The sequence below is a fragment of the Takifugu rubripes genome, chromosome 7 (assembly GCF_901000725.2).
Source record: "Takifugu rubripes chromosome 7, fTakRub1.2, whole genome shotgun sequence".
Lineage (NCBI taxonomy): Eukaryota > Metazoa > Chordata > Actinopteri > Tetraodontiformes > Tetraodontidae > Takifugu > Takifugu rubripes.
Window position 1 is genome coordinate 1,050,085 of NC_042291.1, and position 21,477 is coordinate 1,071,561.

The 21,477-nt window shown below is 41.8% G+C and overlaps 2 protein-coding genes across 4 annotated transcripts; one reads left to right on the forward strand and one right to left on the reverse strand.

Annotated features, from left to right (window-relative positions):
* Window positions 1–75: 75 nt before the first annotated feature.
* ago1 (argonaute RISC component 1) lies at window positions 76–15,379 on the reverse strand. 2 transcript variants are annotated; one of them, XM_003965633.3, is made up of 19 exons: window positions 14,927–15,379; window positions 12,524–12,710; window positions 10,899–11,019; window positions 9,927–10,108; window positions 8,447–8,583; window positions 8,035–8,169; window positions 7,782–7,869; window positions 7,360–7,507; window positions 7,159–7,278; window positions 6,955–7,077; window positions 6,741–6,874; window positions 6,344–6,528; window positions 6,035–6,194; window positions 5,757–5,847; window positions 3,714–3,908; window positions 3,404–3,538; window positions 3,223–3,324; window positions 2,894–3,093; window positions 76–2,721 (listed from the first exon to the last, which is right to left on the reverse strand). In XM_003965633.3, exons 1-19 carry the CDS (start codon window positions 14,949–14,951, stop codon window positions 2,613–2,615), a joined length of 2,577 nt encoding a protein of 858 aa, XP_003965682.1. In that variant the 5' UTR covers window positions 14,952–15,379; the 3' UTR covers window positions 76–2,612. The 2 variants fall into 2 exon arrangements, with proteins under 2 accessions (XP_003965682.1, XP_011603345.1); XM_011605043.2 differs by having other exon boundaries at window positions 8,011–8,169.
* Window positions 15,380–16,004: 625 nt separating this feature from the next.
* dhdds (dehydrodolichyl diphosphate synthase) lies at window positions 16,005–21,207 on the forward strand. 2 transcript variants are annotated; one of them, XM_029838845.1, is made up of 8 exons: window positions 16,005–16,065; window positions 16,856–16,972; window positions 17,067–17,209; window positions 17,539–17,655; window positions 17,795–17,896; window positions 18,026–18,140; window positions 18,526–18,633; window positions 20,463–21,207. In XM_029838845.1, the coding sequence occupies exons 2-8, from the start codon at window positions 16,865–16,867 to the stop codon at window positions 20,703–20,705; spliced, it is 936 nt and encodes a 311-aa protein (XP_029694705.1). In that variant the 5' UTR covers window positions 16,005–16,065; window positions 16,856–16,864; the 3' UTR covers window positions 20,706–21,207. The 2 variants fall into 2 exon arrangements, with proteins under 2 accessions (XP_029694705.1, XP_003965700.2); XM_003965651.3 differs by having other exon boundaries at window positions 16,019–16,529.
* The last annotated feature ends 270 nt before the right edge of the window (window positions 21,208–21,477 follow it).

Below are 21,477 nucleotides of genomic sequence, written 5' to 3' on the forward strand. Positions count from 1 at the left end.
TAGTACCGGACACGGCTTTATAAGACGATGTTACACAATAGGAAACGCAATAAAGATGAACCAACAAAACGGGAATTAATAAAAAACATTTTTTTTATTTTCTTTAAAAAATAACGCACCCCGACAGGATTCCCTACTATCACATACAGAGCCAAAATCCATGTCATTGCATTCAAATCTATGGGGAAGTGCTATGACAAGGGCTGATCTTAACCAGTGGTATCAATATTGCTTCGTCAGTGAGGCTGTGTGGAGGGCAGTGGGCTCTCTGGTGTCCTCCCAGGGTGGGGTGTGGGGTGGGGGGGCTGCCGTTTCATCGCCCACCCTTCACAAGGTGCTTTGTGGCTTCAGTGAATGAAGAACTGCATCTGGTTTCAGTGGTGCTGGAAAACGGTCCTTGTTTTTGTTTGTTTTTTTAGCACAGAGTGAGAAGTAAAAGATGGACCCCCAAGTGTGAAAGGCCCAGTGAGTGGTGAGCCAAAATACATAACAGGTTAATATTATATATTTATATATACAAATCACCTCAGACACAATGAGAGATCAGTAAAATGGTGTACAAAGGCATATAGATTATGTAAGTTAATAAACAATGATTACAAAAATCAAACTTGTGTGGTCTCTGTCTTTTTGTTCCCTTTCGATTCTAAAGAGGCTCTGACCGTCAGGAGAGATTTGAGGCGCTTTAAGGGCTGACTGAGATGAACTTTTGAGACCGTTTCCATAGTGCCCTCTTAAGGATACACTCGGACACGAGTCCCAATATTCATAATCATTGACAGAAGGAAATCGCACTCTTAACCGTTACACAATCAAGGCAAAAGAAGAAAGAAAAGAGGCAGCAGAGCACACAAAGGTGCTAGTACTGCTAAGGAAAAAAAACATAAGGTGGCTCAGAATATTCAGTCATAAAAATAATTCCATGCATTAGTTTTCGTAAATCCAGAAAGTGACTACATGTATTGGCAGGGCATATTATGTCGTAGAAGTCGTAATCATTTCCTACCCTGTCTTAGTGTAGCAACCCCCTACATGTGCTGCCCATGCACACAGAGCACCAATGGGGATTGGCTAACACAAACTAGGGGGTTAGGGCAGGGGATGCTGCAGGTGGGAAAGGTCAGATCAGGTGGCGAGGAGAGGAAGTGATGACGTAAAGGGGGTTCAATGATAGTTTGGCTTGGACGAGTGAGTCTGGAAGTTGGTCGCTGTATGCCACAGAAAGATACTGTAAAGGTGGAGATGTGTGTGCTTCTACCCAGGTCTAAGTTGTAAATGTCTCCAGCTTTTAACAAAAAAAAAAAGGCATGGATAAAAGAAAGTACACAAAACTGTGCAGTAGTGGATGTATCCAATGCACCATGTGGTTATAAAGTACACGTTGGAATGTGCAGAATGATTGGAGCAAGGTCACGCGCTGAGTGAGAGTTCAGCTTTGCAGCACTTACGTGATCACAGACTTTGCATTTGCCTGCATTCAAATTCTAAAGAGTGTTGACCTTGCCTATTGCCATAGTTACCACTTTGTTCTGAAAGCAAGTGCAGGTGTGAAGACATCAAAAGTATACCGTGTCAAGCCTCCCCACTTTGAAGTAAACTAAATCAATTATGTAAAATGTAAAAAAAAAAGTGCCTCAAAAGTAATTAAAGAGCAACACAGAAATAAAACAGCTTCCTGTTAAGTGCCCCATATCCATTGGTTGGCATCATTTTGGCTGTTAGTAATGCTGGTTTAGGTGCATGGGTTGCAAGTATATTTGATACACTCTACGCAAATGGTCCCGCTATTTTACTCCTAGGCATGTCTCTACATGAAAATCTCTAAAGGAACGGGCTGTCCAGCACAGACAGCGCGGTAGGACTGTCTACGATATGCTACACCCGCTTCCCTCCCCGTTTGACTAAAACTCTTCCATGCAGGACCCGCGGCACCTACATCCTAACACTAAGTGCTAATGTACCAAACCTCAAGCTCCTCAAGGCTTTTTAAAAAAATAACATTATTAAAAAACAGTTTTTAAAAAATGAATGTGGTTCACAACAACAGAATGATATATGTGTGTGTGTGTGTGTGTGCATGCCCAGGTTCACCCCTCAGGAGGATCTATATGCTTGGGACTTGGAACACTGGCATCCCGCATTCGGATGGGCCATGAGGCAGCATCGTGGTGGCAGTTTTTTTTTTTTTGTTTTAAAAGAAAAAATGGATTTTGTGATAATTTACCATAAATTGCCCAAGTTTCTCCCATCCGTATTGCATACTTACATACACAGGAGTGTAAAGGTAGCATAAAATACAATTACATAATATCCACATTTTAAAAATTGAACATAAAAACAACACGAGTCCTGGTAAAATTGATAAAATGTCAACAATAATAATAATAATAATAACCTTTTGAGTGCATGAGACTGTTGAGTTGGGCTGTGTTTTACAGACGAGGGGCCTTTTGTTTCTTGAAATTGAGTGAATCACTGTAAGGTCTGTGATGTGTGTGTGACGGGCAGTCATTGGGAATAAGGGATGGGGATGAGGTGGTGGTGGTAACAGGCGTTGTGCCCACTCAGGTAGAAATTACGGGAGAGGGATTGGTGATGGCGACGGATGGTGTTCAGGCAAAGTACATGGTCCTCAGGGTATCGTGATGAATCTGAACAGCTTTAGCCAGAGCCTGGGGGTCCCGACCATTACTCTGACCAGACACGTGGCTGCCCTCGCCACTGCAGAGACAACAGAGACCGGTGTTGTTGAACAGCGACACATCACATCACATTACTGCCATTTCATCACTATCTCAAACCTGGACAGCATGGCATCGCCGTCTCCGACTCAAGCAGAGGTATAGGCCGGGGTTTCCCTTGTGATAAATACACAAACTATATATCAACAAACCTGTCGTGTTCTTTGTCCACAAGATGGTAGCGAGCACGGAAGGCCACAAGACGAGCGTAGTAGGCTGGCGCAGGGATGGAGACTGAGCGAGTGCAACGCACGTACGTGTGGCACAACTGGTAGGTTAGAATCTGCAGCTCGTCCGCTGTGAAACGATTGTCGTCCCATAAAACATAGTAATGAGACGGTCGGCTGGTTCCCTGAGAGAGAGGATTGGGGGGAAATAAATGAGGGGAAAAGAAAGCATGCCAACTGCGCAGTAGAAACTATCAAATTTGTCGGGTTGTTAGGTGAAATGTGTCAAAGGATGGCATTGCTATTTGTTGTACCTGGATGCCTGCATGGCTGCACAGATAGAAGTCAAATTCAAAGGGATGAGTGATGCTGGTATCGACTGTTGTTCCTGCAGGGATGTTCCCACTCTTTCCAATCTATTATAAAAAGGGGGGGAAAGTCACTAAAGAAGCATTTAAATAGGTGGCTGAATATCATGGGCAATAGAAGGCTCACCCTCTCTGACTTGTCTGCACAGAAGAGGCGCGTGTGGTGGCGTTTTTGAACAACAATATAAGTAATGCCTGGCTGGTAGTCTTTCTCCAGTTTGATGCAAGCGTCTCTGATGGCCAGGAGCTCATAATGCAGAATCTACACAGGAGCGCACATATCAACCTTTACTTTCAATTTAGAATTTCTAAATGCTAGTTTATATTATCTAAATACCATACTATCAACATATCACTCTGAAGCTAATTAGGTATGTTAAATCAATGACATAGCTGTGTAATTCAGTGTAATCCAGCCCCATTTATCATTGGCTTACTTGTGGTAGCTGTCCTTCCGGAACGCCATCTCTGTAGAAAATTATCCTGGTGGGCTTGAACCGGGTCGATTTGTAAAACTGAATCAGCAGTTCTCGCACCATGTAAGACAAGTCTTCGATGATCTCCTGCCGGGGCCTCTGCACTCGCACTGTGGCACAGTATCGGCTTGGATGAGCATCCATACTGCCTACCACCTGCGAGACGGGAAAGGAAAGAGTGGGCTTTTTTTTCCTAGCATTAGTCTATATCCATGCAGTTGCAAAATAAATCAATTGTTTATGACCGACAGTGAATTTGCTTTGTATTCAAAATAATAATAAAATATGTTCCATTCCTCATCATAAAATTGATCCCTTCACTGCCTTTTGTTCTATAGTGTACCGTCTCCGATCCCTCATTAGCAGCCCCTAGTGGACGTGAATGGGAAATACAGGGGTTCAATATTAATCTTTCCTCTAATTTATTAGTTCTTCCAGCATTTCCAAGATTTATTTATAACAATACCAGATATCTTTTCAGTTGGATAATGAAGGCAGACCTAATGCCCTATGCCTCTTTTTGTGTGTATGACTTTGGAGGAGACTGCGTGGCAACAACGCAACCAACTGTAGCAGAGGCGCAGAGTCAAGGGTGGATAAGTGTTGACGTCATTTCCTTTTTCTTTTTTTTTTTGAATGTGACTCATTGATGATCCACTTGTTCTCTTTAACCCTCACTAAACCTTCATACCTCTTTTTATTTGTTCTGAATCATTTGCTGTGTGGATGTTACACCAGTTTCATGAAATTGAGGGTGTGCCACAGCTTTCCCCATGATATTTTCTGTATCTGGACTGCAGATACGCTATCATTCATTTGTTGATTTTTTTTGTTTTTGATTAAATCTGAGAAATACTATACTATATTATAAGCTTCAGGTCATAATGCCTAATATACATTGCTTTTATTAATGTTGAGCAGCATTAAAATACCGTTTATATGACCTGGTGCTACTATTATCAAGCAGCAACAACCAGCTGTCATTTATCTTTTTTTCACATGCCAGTATCATAGGCCAAGAAAGATCTAATTAAATTCTGACCCTCCAAAGGTTATACATGATCACAAAGCAACCTAACATCTTATGTAACCTTGTATTACTACTGTCAGATGAGCAAAATACAGTAGTACAGACAAACTCATTGACAGTATTCCATTGAAGGTCACAATTTGTGGGGAAAGCTGCTTGGTTGAGGTCTTGACTCTCTGAATGCTTTGTTTCTAGTTGTGCTACAAAAAGCTTTGGTCCTCCAACCCTAACACAGTGACGATCAACAATGTGGTTATTGGCCTTGTTGCTTCAGTGTGTTTTTCTATTTGATAAATATTTTCTATTTGATAAAGTCCAAACTGTAGCTTTTCTACACCATGTGATCGTCAGGCAATACAGTGATCCCTCGCTATATATTATTCCATCTTTCACGGCTTCACAGATTTTTTTTGCGAGTTGTTCATTGCAGTTCTCAAATATAATCGAAGGTGGCATATCCGTTTATAAAAATCTTCTTGCTCAGAAAAAGAAAGAGCGCCAACAACTACCCATAACAATGTTCTTCTCTCGGAGAAAGACTCCTGCGCCTTCAGTAGAAACAGACGCTACAGCGGAGCGGAGTCAGGACGAAGAGGCACAGCTGGGACTGGGAAATACGCGAGTGACAATGTTTCCAACCTTGTATTACTATATTAAAATTATTGTTTTAAACAAATTTTGGGCTTTAAAACAGGTTTTGATTTTTGGTTTCATTCTATAGTTCAGTATTGCATTGTAAAATAATAAAAAAAAAAATAAAGCTGACTACTTCACGGATTTCACTTTTCGCGCGTTATTTTTGGAACGCAACTCCCGCGATAAACGAGGAATCACTGTACTGTTAAAAAAAAAGGATTGTTACACCTTACGCTTTGCTTTAGCAAAATACTGGTGCCATCTGTATGCCCAACTGGTGCTTGACTCAGAAGAATTTTCCAGTCTTGTTTGATGAAGGTGTTATTTCTGAGACTTACAGCAGTAATGGAGGGCTTCTTGCCATCTCCAGCAGGAGGGTGTGTGACATCTGCTCCCAGGAAAATAACTGGCTGCTGAAACACTGCTGACCTGAAAAAGTGCATGTTATTATACTCAAAAATCAATCTGTGTTCTATCTAGACTGAAAAAGGTCAATTATGAACAAACACGCCTGCTTGTAGTTTAATTTACAAATGTGGAATCCTGTCACCGGCCAGTAATACTGAAAACTTCATTTTTATGATGTTCTGCGACTGGAAAAAGAACAAAGACTCACCGTTGATGAGGTACCAGGATGTTGTTGATTCCTCCCAGCTTCACATTGATCTTGAGGCAAAGGTTGGAGAGAGTCTGAGGGGACGTTTTCACTACGTTCTTCACCTGAACACACTGTGTGGCCATGCCCAGCAGGGTGTCTCCCACACGTTTGACCTCAGCTAAAAGGTGACGGTTTAGTGAAGATGTTTTAGAAGAAGGGACTACTTTCAGTGCGCTTAGCTAGTTTGTAGTCAACACATGTCTGTGCAGAAAAAAGGACAGACGCAGTGCAGAAAAGCTCATTTTAATAAATAAATAAATAGAATACCGTAGACAGGAGTCTTCCCCGGCAAGATGACAATGATGAGCTGCAGCCCGGAGTAAGTGTTCTTCAAATGTCTAAACATGGGCTCCACGCTGTCCGCACCCTGGGCATATTTACAGAAACAGGGCTGACCCTGAATCGGCATCCCAGCATCCTTGGAGATTTTACGCAGCTGGTCGGTAAAGTTCCTGGAAGACACCCAGAGCAGTTTGTCATGTTTTATAGTCTTGAACGGTTATTAAGAAAGTGATGCATTTTAAATCTGTGTAATTTGAGGGGGGGGGGGGGTCTGCAAGCAAAATTAATGTGTACGTTCTGATTTACTTCCTCATATGCACAAAAGATGTTAATTTTTCAACTAATTGCTGAATAATTCCCATGATGGGTCATTTGTGCTTACTTCAGCACTTCTTCTCTGCACTGTTTCTGCGGGGCGAAGCAGGCGATTGCCCACACTTTGATCTCAATGCCGTTATAAAACTGCTTCCCTCTCATGTCCCACACTCCCTGGTTGGGCGTCGCTATGGCACGGTTCTGCCAAAGAAAAGAAAACAGGAGGGCTCTCAGAGGAGATCTACGGTAAACCGATGCAGCCCCACATCACCCTGCATTACCCGTCCTCCATACTGCAGGATAGGCGCTGGAAGGACCCTCCCCGTCACCTCAGCCATGTCATCTTTCACTTTGATCCCAAACTCTTGGATGTAAGGGTCAAGGTTGAAGTTTGCATTCTTCATCTGTGGAGAGCAAAAATCACGTCACACATTCTACAGTTGACCTGCCGTGCCCTCCACCCTTAAAGTGTCTGAGCAACTTACCAGCCTGCTGATCTCCTCCTGCCTGTCTGGTGCAGAGCGAGCTGTGGCTTTTATCATGGTAGAGGTCTGATTATCAGTCAGCTTCTTAATGCAACGCTGTCCTGCTACAATGTTACACACCTGGAAGGCGTAAAGTGGACTAGTTAATCCCTCACACATTTGCACTGCAGCACAGCTAATTGTTCTTGAACCCCTCCTCACCTCTAGAGGCAGATAGGTGTGCTTCTGCTCCTGCCCCACCTGTAGACAAGGCAGGTGGGGGTATTTTAGCTGCAAGTTGTACTTCTGCTTGAAGTACTGGGCCACTGTGCATTCAACAGTTTGCCCACTTTCAAGCTGGAGGGGGAACCTGGTAAGAAATTAAAAAAAACATTCAAAACATTTAATCTGTGAAATTATAGGATGAGGATTTTCTTTTGCCATTTAAAACCCTGAATGTCTATTAGTATTCAATGTAATGGATTGAGTTTTTCTTTAAATACAAGAGAGCGCATAATGTACTGGTCACATGTAGATGCCTGCCTGAATCATTTCATAATCATGAGTAAATTCTAACTCAATTCTAAATCAAAACAGCAGCAAAAATGTGAAAGGTGATGATGTATATTTCTGTCTGCACTCACGTTTGGTGGCTGGCTGGTCGTCGGGTGACATTGCATACACGATATTTCCTCTTCATTTGGCCACAGTGGGTCACTTCCACCTTCAGGCCTGTTACCATGTGCGCGTACACACACACACGCGCGTGCACACACACACGCATGCATTAAAAGCAAAGCAAACAGCTTCAAGTGAAAAAATACATACACCTATTTTTGCTTTCTTGTTGAAAACTAACTGTTTTGAACGGACCTCTGCCACTGGTCAGTAGCCCACCTTTAATCTCCTTGGTAAAACGGACCCTTTGAGAGTCAGTGAGAGTCTTGGGCTGCTCGTCAATATTGCGAATGTCCAAAACTTCACACATGAACTCAATTACTGGTTGAGCTTTGTAGAAGGCCGTGGCAGACACTAGGGGGAGACAGAGGGCAGAAATAAGAGGAACCCTAGCTACTCACCCAAACCTCTATTGCTCCAAAACAACTAACTAAACAGCATCAGAACAAGTTTAGTGCCATGAAAAGTTGAAATAAGCAGAGAATAAAAATATAAAGCAGCCGTCTTTGTGACGTTATACACAAACTGCTGCTTGGATTTAATTAAATTTGACTTTTCCGTAAAAAGTCATGCAGTCAATTAAATAAATGGTAGCACTCACCGAGTACACACACTGTCATCACTGACTTACCATCAATATTGAGCATCATCTTCCACATGGCGGGACGTACAGACTGGTGGAACCCAAACCAGACTTCCCTCCCACCTCCCAGCGGGTGGTAGTATCCTTCAGGTGGGGAGAAGAACGAACGGCCCACTGGAGTGTACCTAATCGGAGATGAGAGCATGAACATGACAAACGGCACAATGAGCTCACTGAAATGAACGCTGACCTCACTGTGACTTCATATCCAGTAATGCTGTATTTTGCAACGGTTTAAAAAGAACCATGACTTTAAAAGAAAGAAAAAATAAGGCATTACGTTTTTAGAAATTGATGTTTTTCAGCTTCCCGTTGTTATCACAGATAAAATAAATGAAAAAATAATGATAATTCACCTGCCACAATGAGGTTCAGTGAACATTTTCACACAGGTTTCAGCTTACAGACATCTTTTGTTTGAGATTTTGAACTCTGGAGGCATGAACGCACCAATGGAAATGGAACGCAAATGGAACGACCCGTTTAACACCGATAGGCTATCGTAAGTGAGGTCAACAGATGATGGATTTTAAAAAGTAAAAGTAACTGCCAATCATTCTGTTGCTGTCACATTATACAATACGTATGTCGTACAAAAAAGTTAAAAAAAAACATCCAGCAAAACACATCAAACTCACTATACACATGCTGGAGTGATTCTTGTTAAAACAGGACAAAATTGCATGCAAACTCAACTAAAATCAGAATATTAAAAATGCAACTAAGACAGCCACATAAAGTGATTGGACGAGAGTGGGGCGAGACGTTCTGCCCGTGCATTTGAGCTCTATGCCAAATCCTGACCCAGAAATGGTCCAGCATGACGGCAAAAAAAGTAAAGAGCGATGCTTTAAAAGAAGAAGTGGGTGAAATGGTGAAAACTGCAATATACTTTTGGATAATTAAGGAAACACACTTAATGCTGTCTCAATTAAAGGAGCTGAATATTTTAAAATATGCTGACGGGGGAAAAATAAGAAATGGTGGCTTGTTCCTATCGACTACTGTCACGGTCTGTGGTATCGTAGGTCAACTGGAAACATCCCCATACCAACTAGACAATAAATCAATTACACTCTCGTACATTTACACTGGGACAAAGACAATAGTCTAATTAAATGGCTCAGTTGAGCCAGAGCCTCTAAAAGCTGTAAGCTACTGCATCTGATCCAGTCAGACGTGCACATACCCCACACAGACCCCCTACGCCTCAGCAGACCAGAGCAGCCCATTGGTGGAATGTTCACCATAAGCAGTCCCGTTTTGTTTGAAGCTGCTTTTGGACCAACGTTACAGCCAAACAGCTACAAATTTGTGGGACACACTATTATGAACCTCTGAGAAACAAAACTTTCTAATAAGATGAAAGGACCGTGATATCTCTGATCAACTATCTTTGAAAATCTCAATAAAAAACATGAAAAATGATACATTTTTCTTTATGGTAGTGTTAGGTTCTGTCCTTTACCTCATAGAGGCCAGGTGGCGCATAGCCACATCCAGGGCTTGAACTGAGTCAAGGGGGACCTGCAATCGGCCGCTGACCAGGGTCTCCTGCAGCAGGCGCCATGACACCTTGGCCAGCCAACGGATGGACACCTTGAATATTCGGTCCTTTCCCTCACCTGGGATGGTTACTTCAAAATCCACCTAGAAAAATGGAGCACATAAAAATAGAAATCGTGAGGAAGAACATGAAAACATAAAGCAATTACAAATTGATCACATGAGGGAACAGCATGTCTATTTAAATAACTTGTAAATGAAAGTTGTTTACTGTTTACAGGGTATCCAAAGAAGTATTCTTAAGCCTTTTTAATGCGAATGTTTGGGAGGTTTATCATCAATGACCTCTAGACTGCATTGAAGACTGGTCAGATATAAGTTCAATCAGGACCAATCAAAACAACTTGAGACAGAAATAAGGGGCACAACTTAACTTACTCTAATTAATCAATCACTTTTCTGTCACAAGTATACTGCACACGCACTAACATGATGATTGGTATCTGACGTATTCAGGATCCGAAAAACTTTATTGTCCGCCAAATAATGACGCAGCTCAAAACATAAACATCACGAAGATGTAAAAAAAAAAACAAAAAAAAAAACAGTTAAACCAATGTATGGGTCTATTTTGCTTTGTTTTCAGCCAAAACAATCAGGTTCCATTGTGTCTTAATTGTGAGGCTTAATTGTGTCGGGGATTTTCTTAGTATTTCTGGTGTTTATGTTTGGAGCTCTGTCACTATTTGACAGACAATAAAGTTCTTTGAAACTTGGTTATTCTTCTTTGAAAAATCTTTAGCTAGCAACATAATCACTAAAAAAAAACATGTTGCTGCAAAGTAACATAATAAGCACAAGATTTGTAACAATGTGCTATAAAATGGAATATCGTGATGTATCTGGTTAATTCAAAACCATGTCAAACACCTACCTTCTCACTCCCGATAGGGAGTGCTAGCACTGTGTAAATGTTCTTCTTGCCATCATACACCGGCTTCCTGTCACCGAAGAGCTGGGGCTTGAAGTGCTGCACCATGTATTCCACAACCTCCCTGCAGGTAGCAACACAAAAACAGAATGGGATAAGAACAACAGAAACTGAACAAGGAGACTGTGCTGTGCCAATTAAACATGTCGCCTATCAGGATTTCTTTTGTGATCAGGAGTGGGAAGCCCTTGGGAAGAATATTGATCACGCAGGATGCAGCTGGTTGGCACAATATTTCATGGTCACAAGGTATACAAGTGGACAAAAAAAAAGGGAGGCCGTGAGATGGGGGGATGCCTTTCAATACGTGGCTGCCTTGGCCTTCATTTAACCATGGGGGTGCAACTTTCCACTGAAAAGGAAAGGTCAAAGGGCCCGACCTTTGTGGGCCTTCGCTGAACCTTTGTCTCCCACCCTTAAAGCAAAAGCAACCGATACTCTCACCCTTTAAGGTGGAACCTTCTCCTGAAATGTTCAAAAATGTTTTTTTTCTTTATAGAATTCTTGCCACCTGATAATCTGTCTGAAAAATATGCACTAGAACACCTTAGAAAATTATAACACTGGCCATCAACTGGAGGCGACTACAAGACCACACACCTGCCGCTTATAGTGACAAATTCATAGTGTCAATACCCCAGAGGTGGGGATGGGATATTGTCTGTTCATTCCAACAGGCTATTGTGAGATTTCTATCAACACAGCCACATCAGGAACTGTAAGCAGGAGGGCGACTCAAATGGGACAATCCAAGCCGACTTGTAGCTCAATCACCACAAGGCCAGATGGTCACACACACACTTTGGTATAATACTAGCTTTAAGAGGTACCAAAAGTATTATTTAACCATCATTGAATAGAAACTAGCAGGGGAGACAGCTAACCAAAAAGGGACACTAACTTTTGTGCATTTGCACAAAGGTAAGCCCTAGAGATTAACACTTTTCTACACAGGGTTGCCAAGTCTGATTAGTGGCAAACAAGAGATTTTTTTCTAACAATAAATTTGATTCTGTAAATGTATAACAAAAGGGTAAAAAGACTAAGCACTTAATGTATGTTGCTAGTGTCTGATGCTTGGCCTTAATAATAAACCACAAACCTAAGCACTAAGCCTCAATATATTCTGGTATAAACTATCATTTAGAGTGAATTTTAAAACTTAGCTTGTGGAAGAGGACATTGAAGAATGTACAGGAAACCAAGAGCAATCTCTGTAGAAGCAATTAGGAAATCCTAAATAGCTGAATTAGATTGTCCTGCAACACCGGCGGTAAATCCCGCATGACGTCCAGTAGACTCCACAACAGTGACTCCCAAAGGACAAACAACCATTTTACCTCAAATGAAAACAGTTCAGCCTTGGGTTAAATTCACTTTGGAGCTTTATGATGTGCTCTGAAACACCTGTTCCCTGTTGTGTGACTCAGCAGGTATGTGGGGAGCATTACAATGGTAAAAATTGCACAGAGGACAAATAATACTTACCACACAATTTTCCAATTGCCTTTACATTTGTGTATATGTGTCAATTTTGAAGCGTAGTGACAGACAGAACCACATTCTACCTGTTGACTCTGCGTGGACACTTGTCGGGCTTAATGTCCACTTCATAGTGATACACATCCATCTTTGGGATTTCGACCTCAAAGTAGTTGGCCAAGAGCCGGATTGGTTTGCCCACAGTACCCATGCCTGGCCGTCGGGGGGCATGGAACACCTGCTGTAGGGGTGGGGGGTAGACCCCCATGGGCACTGGACAGACAAGAAAGAAATTCAGTAAATGGCACTTGAGAATATGGAACAGAGGATTCAACAACATGATACAACAATTGATAAAGAACAAGTCAGTGGTTGTGAGCAGAGGAGCTTCGGGATGGAGATATTGGGCAGCACCAAGAAAGGAATAGCCAGATGGCCAGAAGGCTGTGACAGGAGCAAACTAGAGTCAGATACAGGAAACAAGGATAGGAAGGGCACCCACATTGGGTAGGAGGGCAGATGAGAAAAATGATGGTGAACAGGAAGAAAAACAAATTTGTAGCATCAATAAATTAAGTGATTAATTTACATAAATTGTCCCTCTACCCTCAAATTAGAATGAGAACGTAAAGAAGAGTGATCTACAGGAGAATATTTCCCTCTACAGAAGTCACTTCCACTCTGTCTGCACTTTATCTGCAACACAGATGTAAGTTCACAGAAGCCAAGTTAGACTTCACTGAGTGGAGATTATCAGGTCTAATACGGAGAAGATCTTGGGCTGGGTGCTAGAGTGTGACTCCTGTCTAAAGGGGCCCCCATGTCTTAACCTTGTGGTCCCTTGAGACCAGCCCTGCTGCACCACAACAAAGGCCCCAGCTGCCTTACTCCTCCATCACACACACACATTCAGAAATACAGGGGTGTATGACGGAGGGAGCGCCCTTGCCACAGCAAATGCACAAACACACTGGGGGCCCCCTCTACATTCCCAGTCTCACCATGGAAACACCAGAGCAACACAGTATTGTCATGGATATCAGGGACCAGTGTGTGTGTGAAGGCTGTTGAGGGAGATGGAAGGAGGTGGGGTGCTGCTGTGAACATGCTGAAGACACCTTGGCCTTTTTGGCCTCGCTGTGAGCACGTTCCCACTACAGAGCCAAGGTGACTGTGTAGCCCAAACTGTTAAAGCCATGCTTTTAATAGCATCTGCAGAGATCCAGGAATACCACCCATTCATAATCCCACATCACCCAGTTAGAACCCAACTGACAGGAAATAGTAAATAAAACAAACACTATAATGCTGTTTAGAATATTTGCATGTTTAATTCAGGCACCATATCTGACAAATAGTATAACCTCCATTAAGAAACATTTGCTTTATATGTTAATGTACAAGAAAGCATATAGTGTACACAAATATCAAGTGTGCATTAAGACTGTGGCACGTTAACAATGACACATACTTCGCCCTCTAGCCAGTGATGGCAGATGGCGAGAAGAGGTGCCAGTGCTCTCACATATCCCCAGACAATAGCGGGCTTCCCTGCGCGGCAAGACTTAAAGCTTTGGTGCAGCATCACAAGTTTGTCAGACACCAAAGCCAGTCTTGACAATGACATAAGAAGTAAAAGACGGAACAATATGGGAGAGAATACTTTAAAGTTATGTCGTGCAGAAAATGCACATATCATATTAACTTGGGGACAGGACTTCAAAATATTAAATAAATAGAAATGAGTGTTTTTAGGAGTTCCTCTCTCATTGGGAGAGGACGCACAGATAGAATAAAAGGGGCAAGTACAATAATATATTTATTGCCAAATTAGCCGACTCCCTGAATAATTGGCTCTTGACCATGAGCTGCATAGATAGATAGATAGATAGATAGATAGATAGATAGATAGATAGATAGATAGATACTAACGGCAGATCAGTGGGCAACAAACGAATATTTTTAGCGGCGCATAAATAATTAATTTGCAGATGTTGGGCCCGAGCTTGTGCACGTTGGCGCTGAACGCCGTTAAGCCATCCTGACCGGTGTTCAGCAGCTAGAAGCTGTCAGCAGAAAAGGAGGATGGTGTCCTGAGCTTGCTGTGCTCAGGACCAGCTGCAGCTGCTGCAACTTGAAGGCGGGCTTCACCTCGTCTCTCCTCACCGAGATTCCCACGACCCCCCTGCTCCCGCGCATGGCTGGGGATATTGTCAGCCTTCTAAAAGAAACTGTCGCTGTAAATCGCGATTAAAAATAGCGTTTTCGGCTAAACGTTTGGCATGCAGATTGCGCTTGAGAGCCCCCTCCGACCTGCGAGCGTTGCGATGCAACAGACGGCTTGTCAGCCAGCCTCCCTGCACATCCCTCTGACGCCAACACCGGAGTAGGGGGACACATTTATTTCCAACGGTACTCTACATAATAATGCACAACTGCCATGTTATGACTGCTTGCATGCCAAAACCATAAGGTAAAAATAAACATACCAGCGCCAGACGGTCCCGGCTCCATCCCATTCACTTAGCCGCGCGGGTACTAGCTAACTAGTCCAGGGTGCTGTGGCCAAACCGCCGGCCCCTGCAGGCTGGAAGCGTCTCAGACTTCCAGCCCCCTCCTCTCGGCATGTAGTCTTCTTCTTTCTCGGTGCACCCCCGCCCCCTGCCCCTTACAGAACCCCTAGACTCGCAAAGGAGTTGAGGCTAACGGCGACAGCTGCCAGTTGCCAGTCTGCCACACTGGCGCTAATGTCGGCAAAACTAAGAGAGATACCGACTGATTTGAAGCCACTTTTCCTGTCACGGGGGTGTTCTGTTCGTCCAGGCGCTGTGATTTCGCCGATCGTCCGCAACGCTGTGATTTCTGCTCGTTGTGTTGTGCTCCTGCTCTCCGTTCAAGCAGGATTCTCCAGCGGAACAAAAAAGGCCAGCCCCTCACCCCTGAAAAAGCTGAAACTTCTTCTTTCCCAATAAAAAGTACAAGGAAGCTGTTGACTGACTCACTGTCACCACCCAGAGGGTTGAGGTGGAATTACACTGCAAATGTGTCAAGAAGGGAGAGAGCGAGGGAAAGCGTCTGGATCTCTGGTCAAGACACACTTTCCCACAACAAAAGATGGTTTTAGGGGCACACACTCACTGCTTAATGAAGAGTCAAATAACCACACATTAAAACTGTAGAAAAAAAAACTGTGCACGAAACATATTTGAATATTATTCTAATGTGTGAAATTGATTCATGATCAATATTGTATATTTATCGATTAGTATTAAAGTATAAGAGGGTAATCAACCCATAATTGAGTAAATGACATTTAAGGAAAGTCATAATTATGACGCCGCCTATATATATATTTAGAATTTGAATATTTTGGCCTTTTTTTAAAAGAACTGTGAGTTTTTACCATGGCATTTTTCTGGTGGGACAAAATCATACTGTAAATAAAATAATACGCTAAGTAAATCTCTTCTTTTTCTACTTTTATGAAATTCATTCAAAAATTAGGACCAATCCGTAATCAGTGTTCCACCCACATGCTTTAACATTTGACTGTCACATGACAGGAAGCTGTCACCTTTGGATTACGTCACTTTACTCCAATGCGGAAGAGAGCGTCAGCTTATCGGCTGTGAGTTGGAAGATCTGAGAGCGTGATAAATTTCTTGTAATGTATCGAGCCATACGATACGTATTTAAATAGTTTGAATGAACGACGTTATTTCTATTGTAGATATTTTTGTAGCATACTGTGTGGATGTTTTTTTTGCTTTTCTAGCCTCTCTGGGAGTATATTAATTGCATAACTCGCAAACCGGGCTTCTAAAGAAACCTGTCAACTACTGCATGGAATGTGAAATGTTCGACGAGTCAATGGCACGTTAATCAACGATTCTAATAATTTTTTCCACCGTATAAACACATGATATTTATAGCTGCCTATTGGTCATAGAGCAGAGGTGGACAGTGAAACAAATTTTTTTTTAAAAAGCATTTTCCGCGGATACTTTTTAAAACGTTTGAACATTGGAAATGTCGTGGATAAGAGAAGGTGAATTAAACCTGCTTGAAAGGTTTTCAGCTAATGTCCTGAAGGTACGTGGGATTTTATATGGCCATGGGTCTCTTTATTGCAGTAACATCTTTTAGTGCTTGTGTATTATTGCTTTATTACCGAAGATGTAAAAATGGACTCAATGGTACCAGCAACAGTTCTCAACTTCACAAATCTGTAAAGTTGTATTTGATAGTTAGGAAGAATTGACCTTATTTATTAAAGCCTTGATATAAATTGAATGTATATTAGCATATATGATTACATGTATATATGTACACACGTATATATTAAAAATATGTACACACAATGAGTACTGTGTATATACTGTGTAAGTGACTCCCCTCGTCTATATTGTGTCTCCTAGGCTGGACCTATGCCAAAACACGTGGCCTTCATAATGGACGGGAACCGACGCTTTGCCCGGAAGAAAAACATGGAATGTTTGAAAGGGCACATGCAGGGATTCAACAAGTTAGCAGAGGTGGGACTGTTTTGGAAGTTTGTCTTCTAAAATGTACCTTCTGGCCAAAAATAGGTTTTTACTCACAATATGTGTCTTGTTTTTTCCACCCTAGACATTACGTTGGTGTAAACATCTGAACATCCAAGAGGTTACAGTCTATGCCTTCAGCATTGAGAATTTTAAGCGCACAAAAGAAGAGGTTGATGGACTGATGGAACTGGCCAGGCAGAAGTTTGTCAAACTGTTGGAGGAGCGGTACGTACCAAGTTACATTTCTAATTATGTGATTGATATTCAAGATTTGTACCCCAGGCTCAGTACATCTATGGCTCAGTCATTATATGCCGACAATTTAACCATTTACATACATCATTAAATCCCAGATTGTTTCAGGAGATCTATACTTGCTGAACCTTTGACATGGATTTTGATTGTGTAGTTATCATTTAGTATGTCCAAAAATACACCGTAGCAAGACAATTTTCAGGTGCTCGGTCGAGTTCAGAAGACAAGTTTTTCCTGTTTTTCTTCATGGTTATGGTCTATGCCCACGCCCTTTCAGCTGTTCCTTTCTCTGCATTTAGGGAGAACCTAAAGAAACATGGTGTGTGCATTCGTGTGCTGGGTGACTTGAATATGCTGCCACTGGATCTTCAGCAACTAATTGCCAAATCTGTGCTCACAACCAAATCACACAATCAGTATGTTCTTATTATAATTTCTTTACCCTTAAACTCATACCCTATGAACTCTCATGATTACTGACTCATTAGACTGTACATATGAAAATTGTATACCACCTTTTTAAATGATCATATGTGGGAAATGCTTGTCTTGCAGATGTTTCCTCAATGTGTGTTTTTCCTATACATCGAGATATGAAATCACCAATGCAGTCAGAGAAATGGCGTGGGGAGTGGAAGAAGGTCTGTTAAAAGCAAGGTAAACAGGCCGATGCTAATAAACTGCTCCATCCACAAATAAAAATGCCAATGTAAATTCAAAATGGAAGCATAATGCTAGCCACTGGAGAACTTCCTTTGACCTGATTTCTCCCCTCATGTGCCTCAGTGATGTTTCAGAGTCATTGCTGAATGAGTGTTTGTACAGCAACAATTCTCCTAATCCTGACCTGCTCATCCGCACCTCTGGAGAGGTGCGACTCAGTGACTTTCTCCTTTGGCAGGTGAGAATGAGAAGACTTGGAAAATAATCAAAGACTTGAATGATGAAATGGCAGTAGTAATAATTACAGTACAAATAATAGATTTTTTTTTACTGCACAAACCTGTAGTGCAGTTCAGTAAATGGAGTGACTACTGTATATATATTTTAAAAAAAGACATTATCTCTGTCAGCCCTGACTGACTCAAGTCATTTTTATCACATGTCAGGAAAATCTCAGTTCCTAAAAAACAAAGCTTGTGTGGTTCCATAAAGTTTAGTACGTGTTCATTCAAGATGGTTTACGCAGCCGACTAGGTGGACTGTATTTGATGTAACTGCAAATACACAATGAGCACCTGCTCATTTTCTAGAGATTTGACAATGTGTTTTGTTTCCCATTCCAGAGTTCCCATTCATGTATAGTGTTTCAATCAGTTCTGTGGCCCGAGTACTCCTTCTGGAACCTGTGTGAAGCCATTCTTCGATATCAGTTGAATTACAAATCCATCCAGGTAAGGCACAATCCACGCTTGCTTTACAATGAGTTCATGAGAGAACTGTATCCAGGGGAATTCAATGAGTAGAAATGTATATTAATTGCTGGGTGATTGTATTGTATTGTTTATAGTGATGAGTTTTCACTCAACACAGCACCACTTAAAACACATGACAGAAGTGAATTCAATTCATTTCCATTCATCTTTATTTTATAGTGTCTGTTACAGTCAAAATTGTTGTTAGGTGTTCTACAGTATCCCAGGGCCTGACCCACAACAAGTAACGGTGACAAGGAAAAACCCCCCTTTAACAGGAAGAAACATTGAGCAGGATCAGCCTCATGGGGGGGGGCCCTCCTGCTAATGGACAGAGAAGGACAGATAGCGGAGAGAATAGGCAGAGGTCATGCAAGTACATTAATTACAAGCAGTCAGTATTATAGCTGAGCGGGTTAGAGGTTAGCAGGTCAGCACAGTTTTGAAGGGGGGAGAGAGCCATGACCCAGTGGGGTGACGGTGGCCTGTCAGGTGATCATGTTTCTGGACCCCAGCAGCCTCGGCCTATAGCAGCATCACTCAGATGTTAACCTAATGATTAGACGACCCCCTAAGTATGATAGTTTGTCTGTCTATGATAATAACTGGAAATACAGAATTAGTAACAATAAGCTTTTTCAAAGAGGTAGGTTTTAAGTCTAATCTTAAAAGTAGAGATGGAGTCAGCCTCCCGTACCTGGACAGGGAGCTAAATGCTCGACCCCCCATTCTACTCCTAGAAACTCTGGGAACCACAAGTAGACCAGCATTCTGAGAGCGGAGCGGTCTATTGGGCTGGTAAGGTGTCACTAGCTCCTCCAGGTAGGATGGAGCTAGGCCTCAGAGAAGAAGAATTTTAAAAATTATTCTAAATTTAATGGGCAGCCAATGAAGAGACGCCAGTACAGGAGTAATGTGATCTCTTTTGTCAGTACCTGTCAGAACTCTAGCTGCTGCATTTTGGGGGCCTCTGAGTTGTTTGGACACCCTGATAATAGAGAATTACAATAGTCCAGCCTGGAAGTAACAAATGCATGGACTAACTTTTCAGCATCATCCTGGGTCAATAATTTCCCAGTCTTTGTAATCTTTGAAGTGAAGAAAGGCACTCCTCACAGAGAGGCTAGAAGTTAAAGAGACACCAGAGTAATACTGTGATCTAATAAACCCATGAGAGGTTTAGGACCAAACAAAATAACCTCGGTTTCTGTCTGAATTAAGGAGAAGGGCATTTGGAGTCATTCAAGACTTTTGGAGCTTCACTTACTGCTCTGTCTACTCTGGTTTCAATACTCGTACTCCTTTCAATGATGCATCTGCAGGTCCATGAGAAAAATGAATCCAATTTATGATGAAATATGAAACCTTTTCTCCATTATAATTAATATTTCAAGCCTTTGATACAATTATTATGCTTTGAAACCAATCAAAACCGCATCCTCGCAATCTAATAATGAACAAATTTCAGAATGTCATCAGCTGCTTATTATCTGTTTGTATAAGTTACTTTGAATCAGATCAGAATGTGGCATTGCTGAACTTTTATAGAATCCAGGGTTGCTATTATGATACCCATCTGGCCTGTGTTCCTGGTTTAGGTTCCCTCTCATCTTTGAGTCTCTGATTTTAGCAATCGGGTACAATGATACAATGATTAGCAAACAGCATATTAGTTGTCTTGAGAAGGAGCCCTGCTGGAAAAGGGAGTTGGATTCTCTAGACATCTTATTAATACACAGAACCATGTAATGTTGCACAATTGTATGCATTTGCATAAATTAAACCCTAATCTTTGTGTTGCATTTTAGAAAGCCAGAGATCTTAATCGAGAGCAACAGACTTTAATGCAGTTAGAGTCAGATTGTGCCTGCGTAGCAGACCTCCTGCAGAATCATGGGAATGGAAAGCCTGTCGACGCCCAGCGGAGGCAAGAAGCGCTGCAACACTACATCAGCTGCCGTGAAGAACGCATTCAAGACTTCCTGCAAGCACTGAAACACAAAAGAGACTCTTACTTTAGTGACTTGTGGAGGGAGGACGCTTCCTCCTAAGTGTGCCCAGAACAACAACCCCCATGATGCTGTGGGAAAAATCATCTCCTGTCCTCTTCTCTGAAAGGGCTCTAACAGAAAAGAGAAGGGTGACCAGTAACTAACTGGCTTAATTGTGTTACTGAATTGAGGAGAGGATAATTTCACCCCCATGGGGCTGTGGAAAAACTATATTTATGATCTATGATTAAAAAAAACTGTGGAAAAGTCTGGTCAAGATGTAGTTAAGTGTTTAATTTGCCAAATGCATGCCACCCAAAGGTCAATTAATGACTGAGAGCATCTTTCAAGTCATCCAGGTGAATTTAAATCCGTCCTGTTCCGTATTTTTGCCGAGTCATTGAGAAAGTGCTTTTCATTGATGTTCATGACATAACCATGACCAGCTCTCTTAAATAGAACAAAATTGTTGGTGTGTGATTGGTGTCTGATTAGGAATAAATGACAGTTGGCAGAAGACGGATGGATGTGTGTCCAGTATGATAAAGTCATGGAAACCTCATATCAGTTGTTATCTATTTTGTTTTTGATACGTTGCTTCCATCTATTAGCATTACCAAACATTATTCTTTAATCACTACAACTGTTCACAGAATACCTCAACACTGATCAAAATATTAACTCAGGTTTTTTGAATAACTGCAAATTTGTGTCAAATTCAATTTGAAAATGACATTTGAAACATTCATGTTAGAAACTAATGAGTTTGTTGCATTGAATAAAACAATGCAACAAAATGCAGACCACAGAACCCCATTAAAGATATTTATTT

What these genes read in the sequence shown, in the direction of transcription:
- ago1 (XM_011605043.2), bottom strand. Translation starts at nt 14,951, where the DNA reads ATGGAGCCGGGACCGTCTGGCGCTG. An exon ending in GCTACTGACCAGTGGCAGAG is followed by an intron (nt 7,870 to 8,010) that starts GTCCGTTCAAAA and finishes ACATGGTAACAG; the next exon opens with GCCTGAAGGTGGAAGTGACC. An exon ending in GCAGCCATGCAGGCATCCAG is followed by an intron (nt 3,094 to 3,222) that starts GTACAACAAATA and finishes CCTCTCTCTCAG; the next exon opens with GGAACCAGCCGACCGTCTCA.
- dhdds (XM_003965651.3), top strand. Translation starts at nt 16,467, where the DNA reads ATGTCGTGGATAAGAGAAGGTGAATTAAACCTGCTTGAAAGGTTTTCA. An exon ending in TTTCAGCTAATGTCCTGAAG is followed by an intron (nt 16,530 to 16,855) that starts GTACGTGGGATT and finishes TGTGTCTCCTAG; the next exon opens with GCTGGACCTATGCCAAAACA. An exon ending in GATTCAACAAGTTAGCAGAG is followed by an intron (nt 16,973 to 17,066) that starts GTGGGACTGTTT and finishes TTTCCACCCTAG; the next exon opens with ACATTACGTTGGTGTAAACA.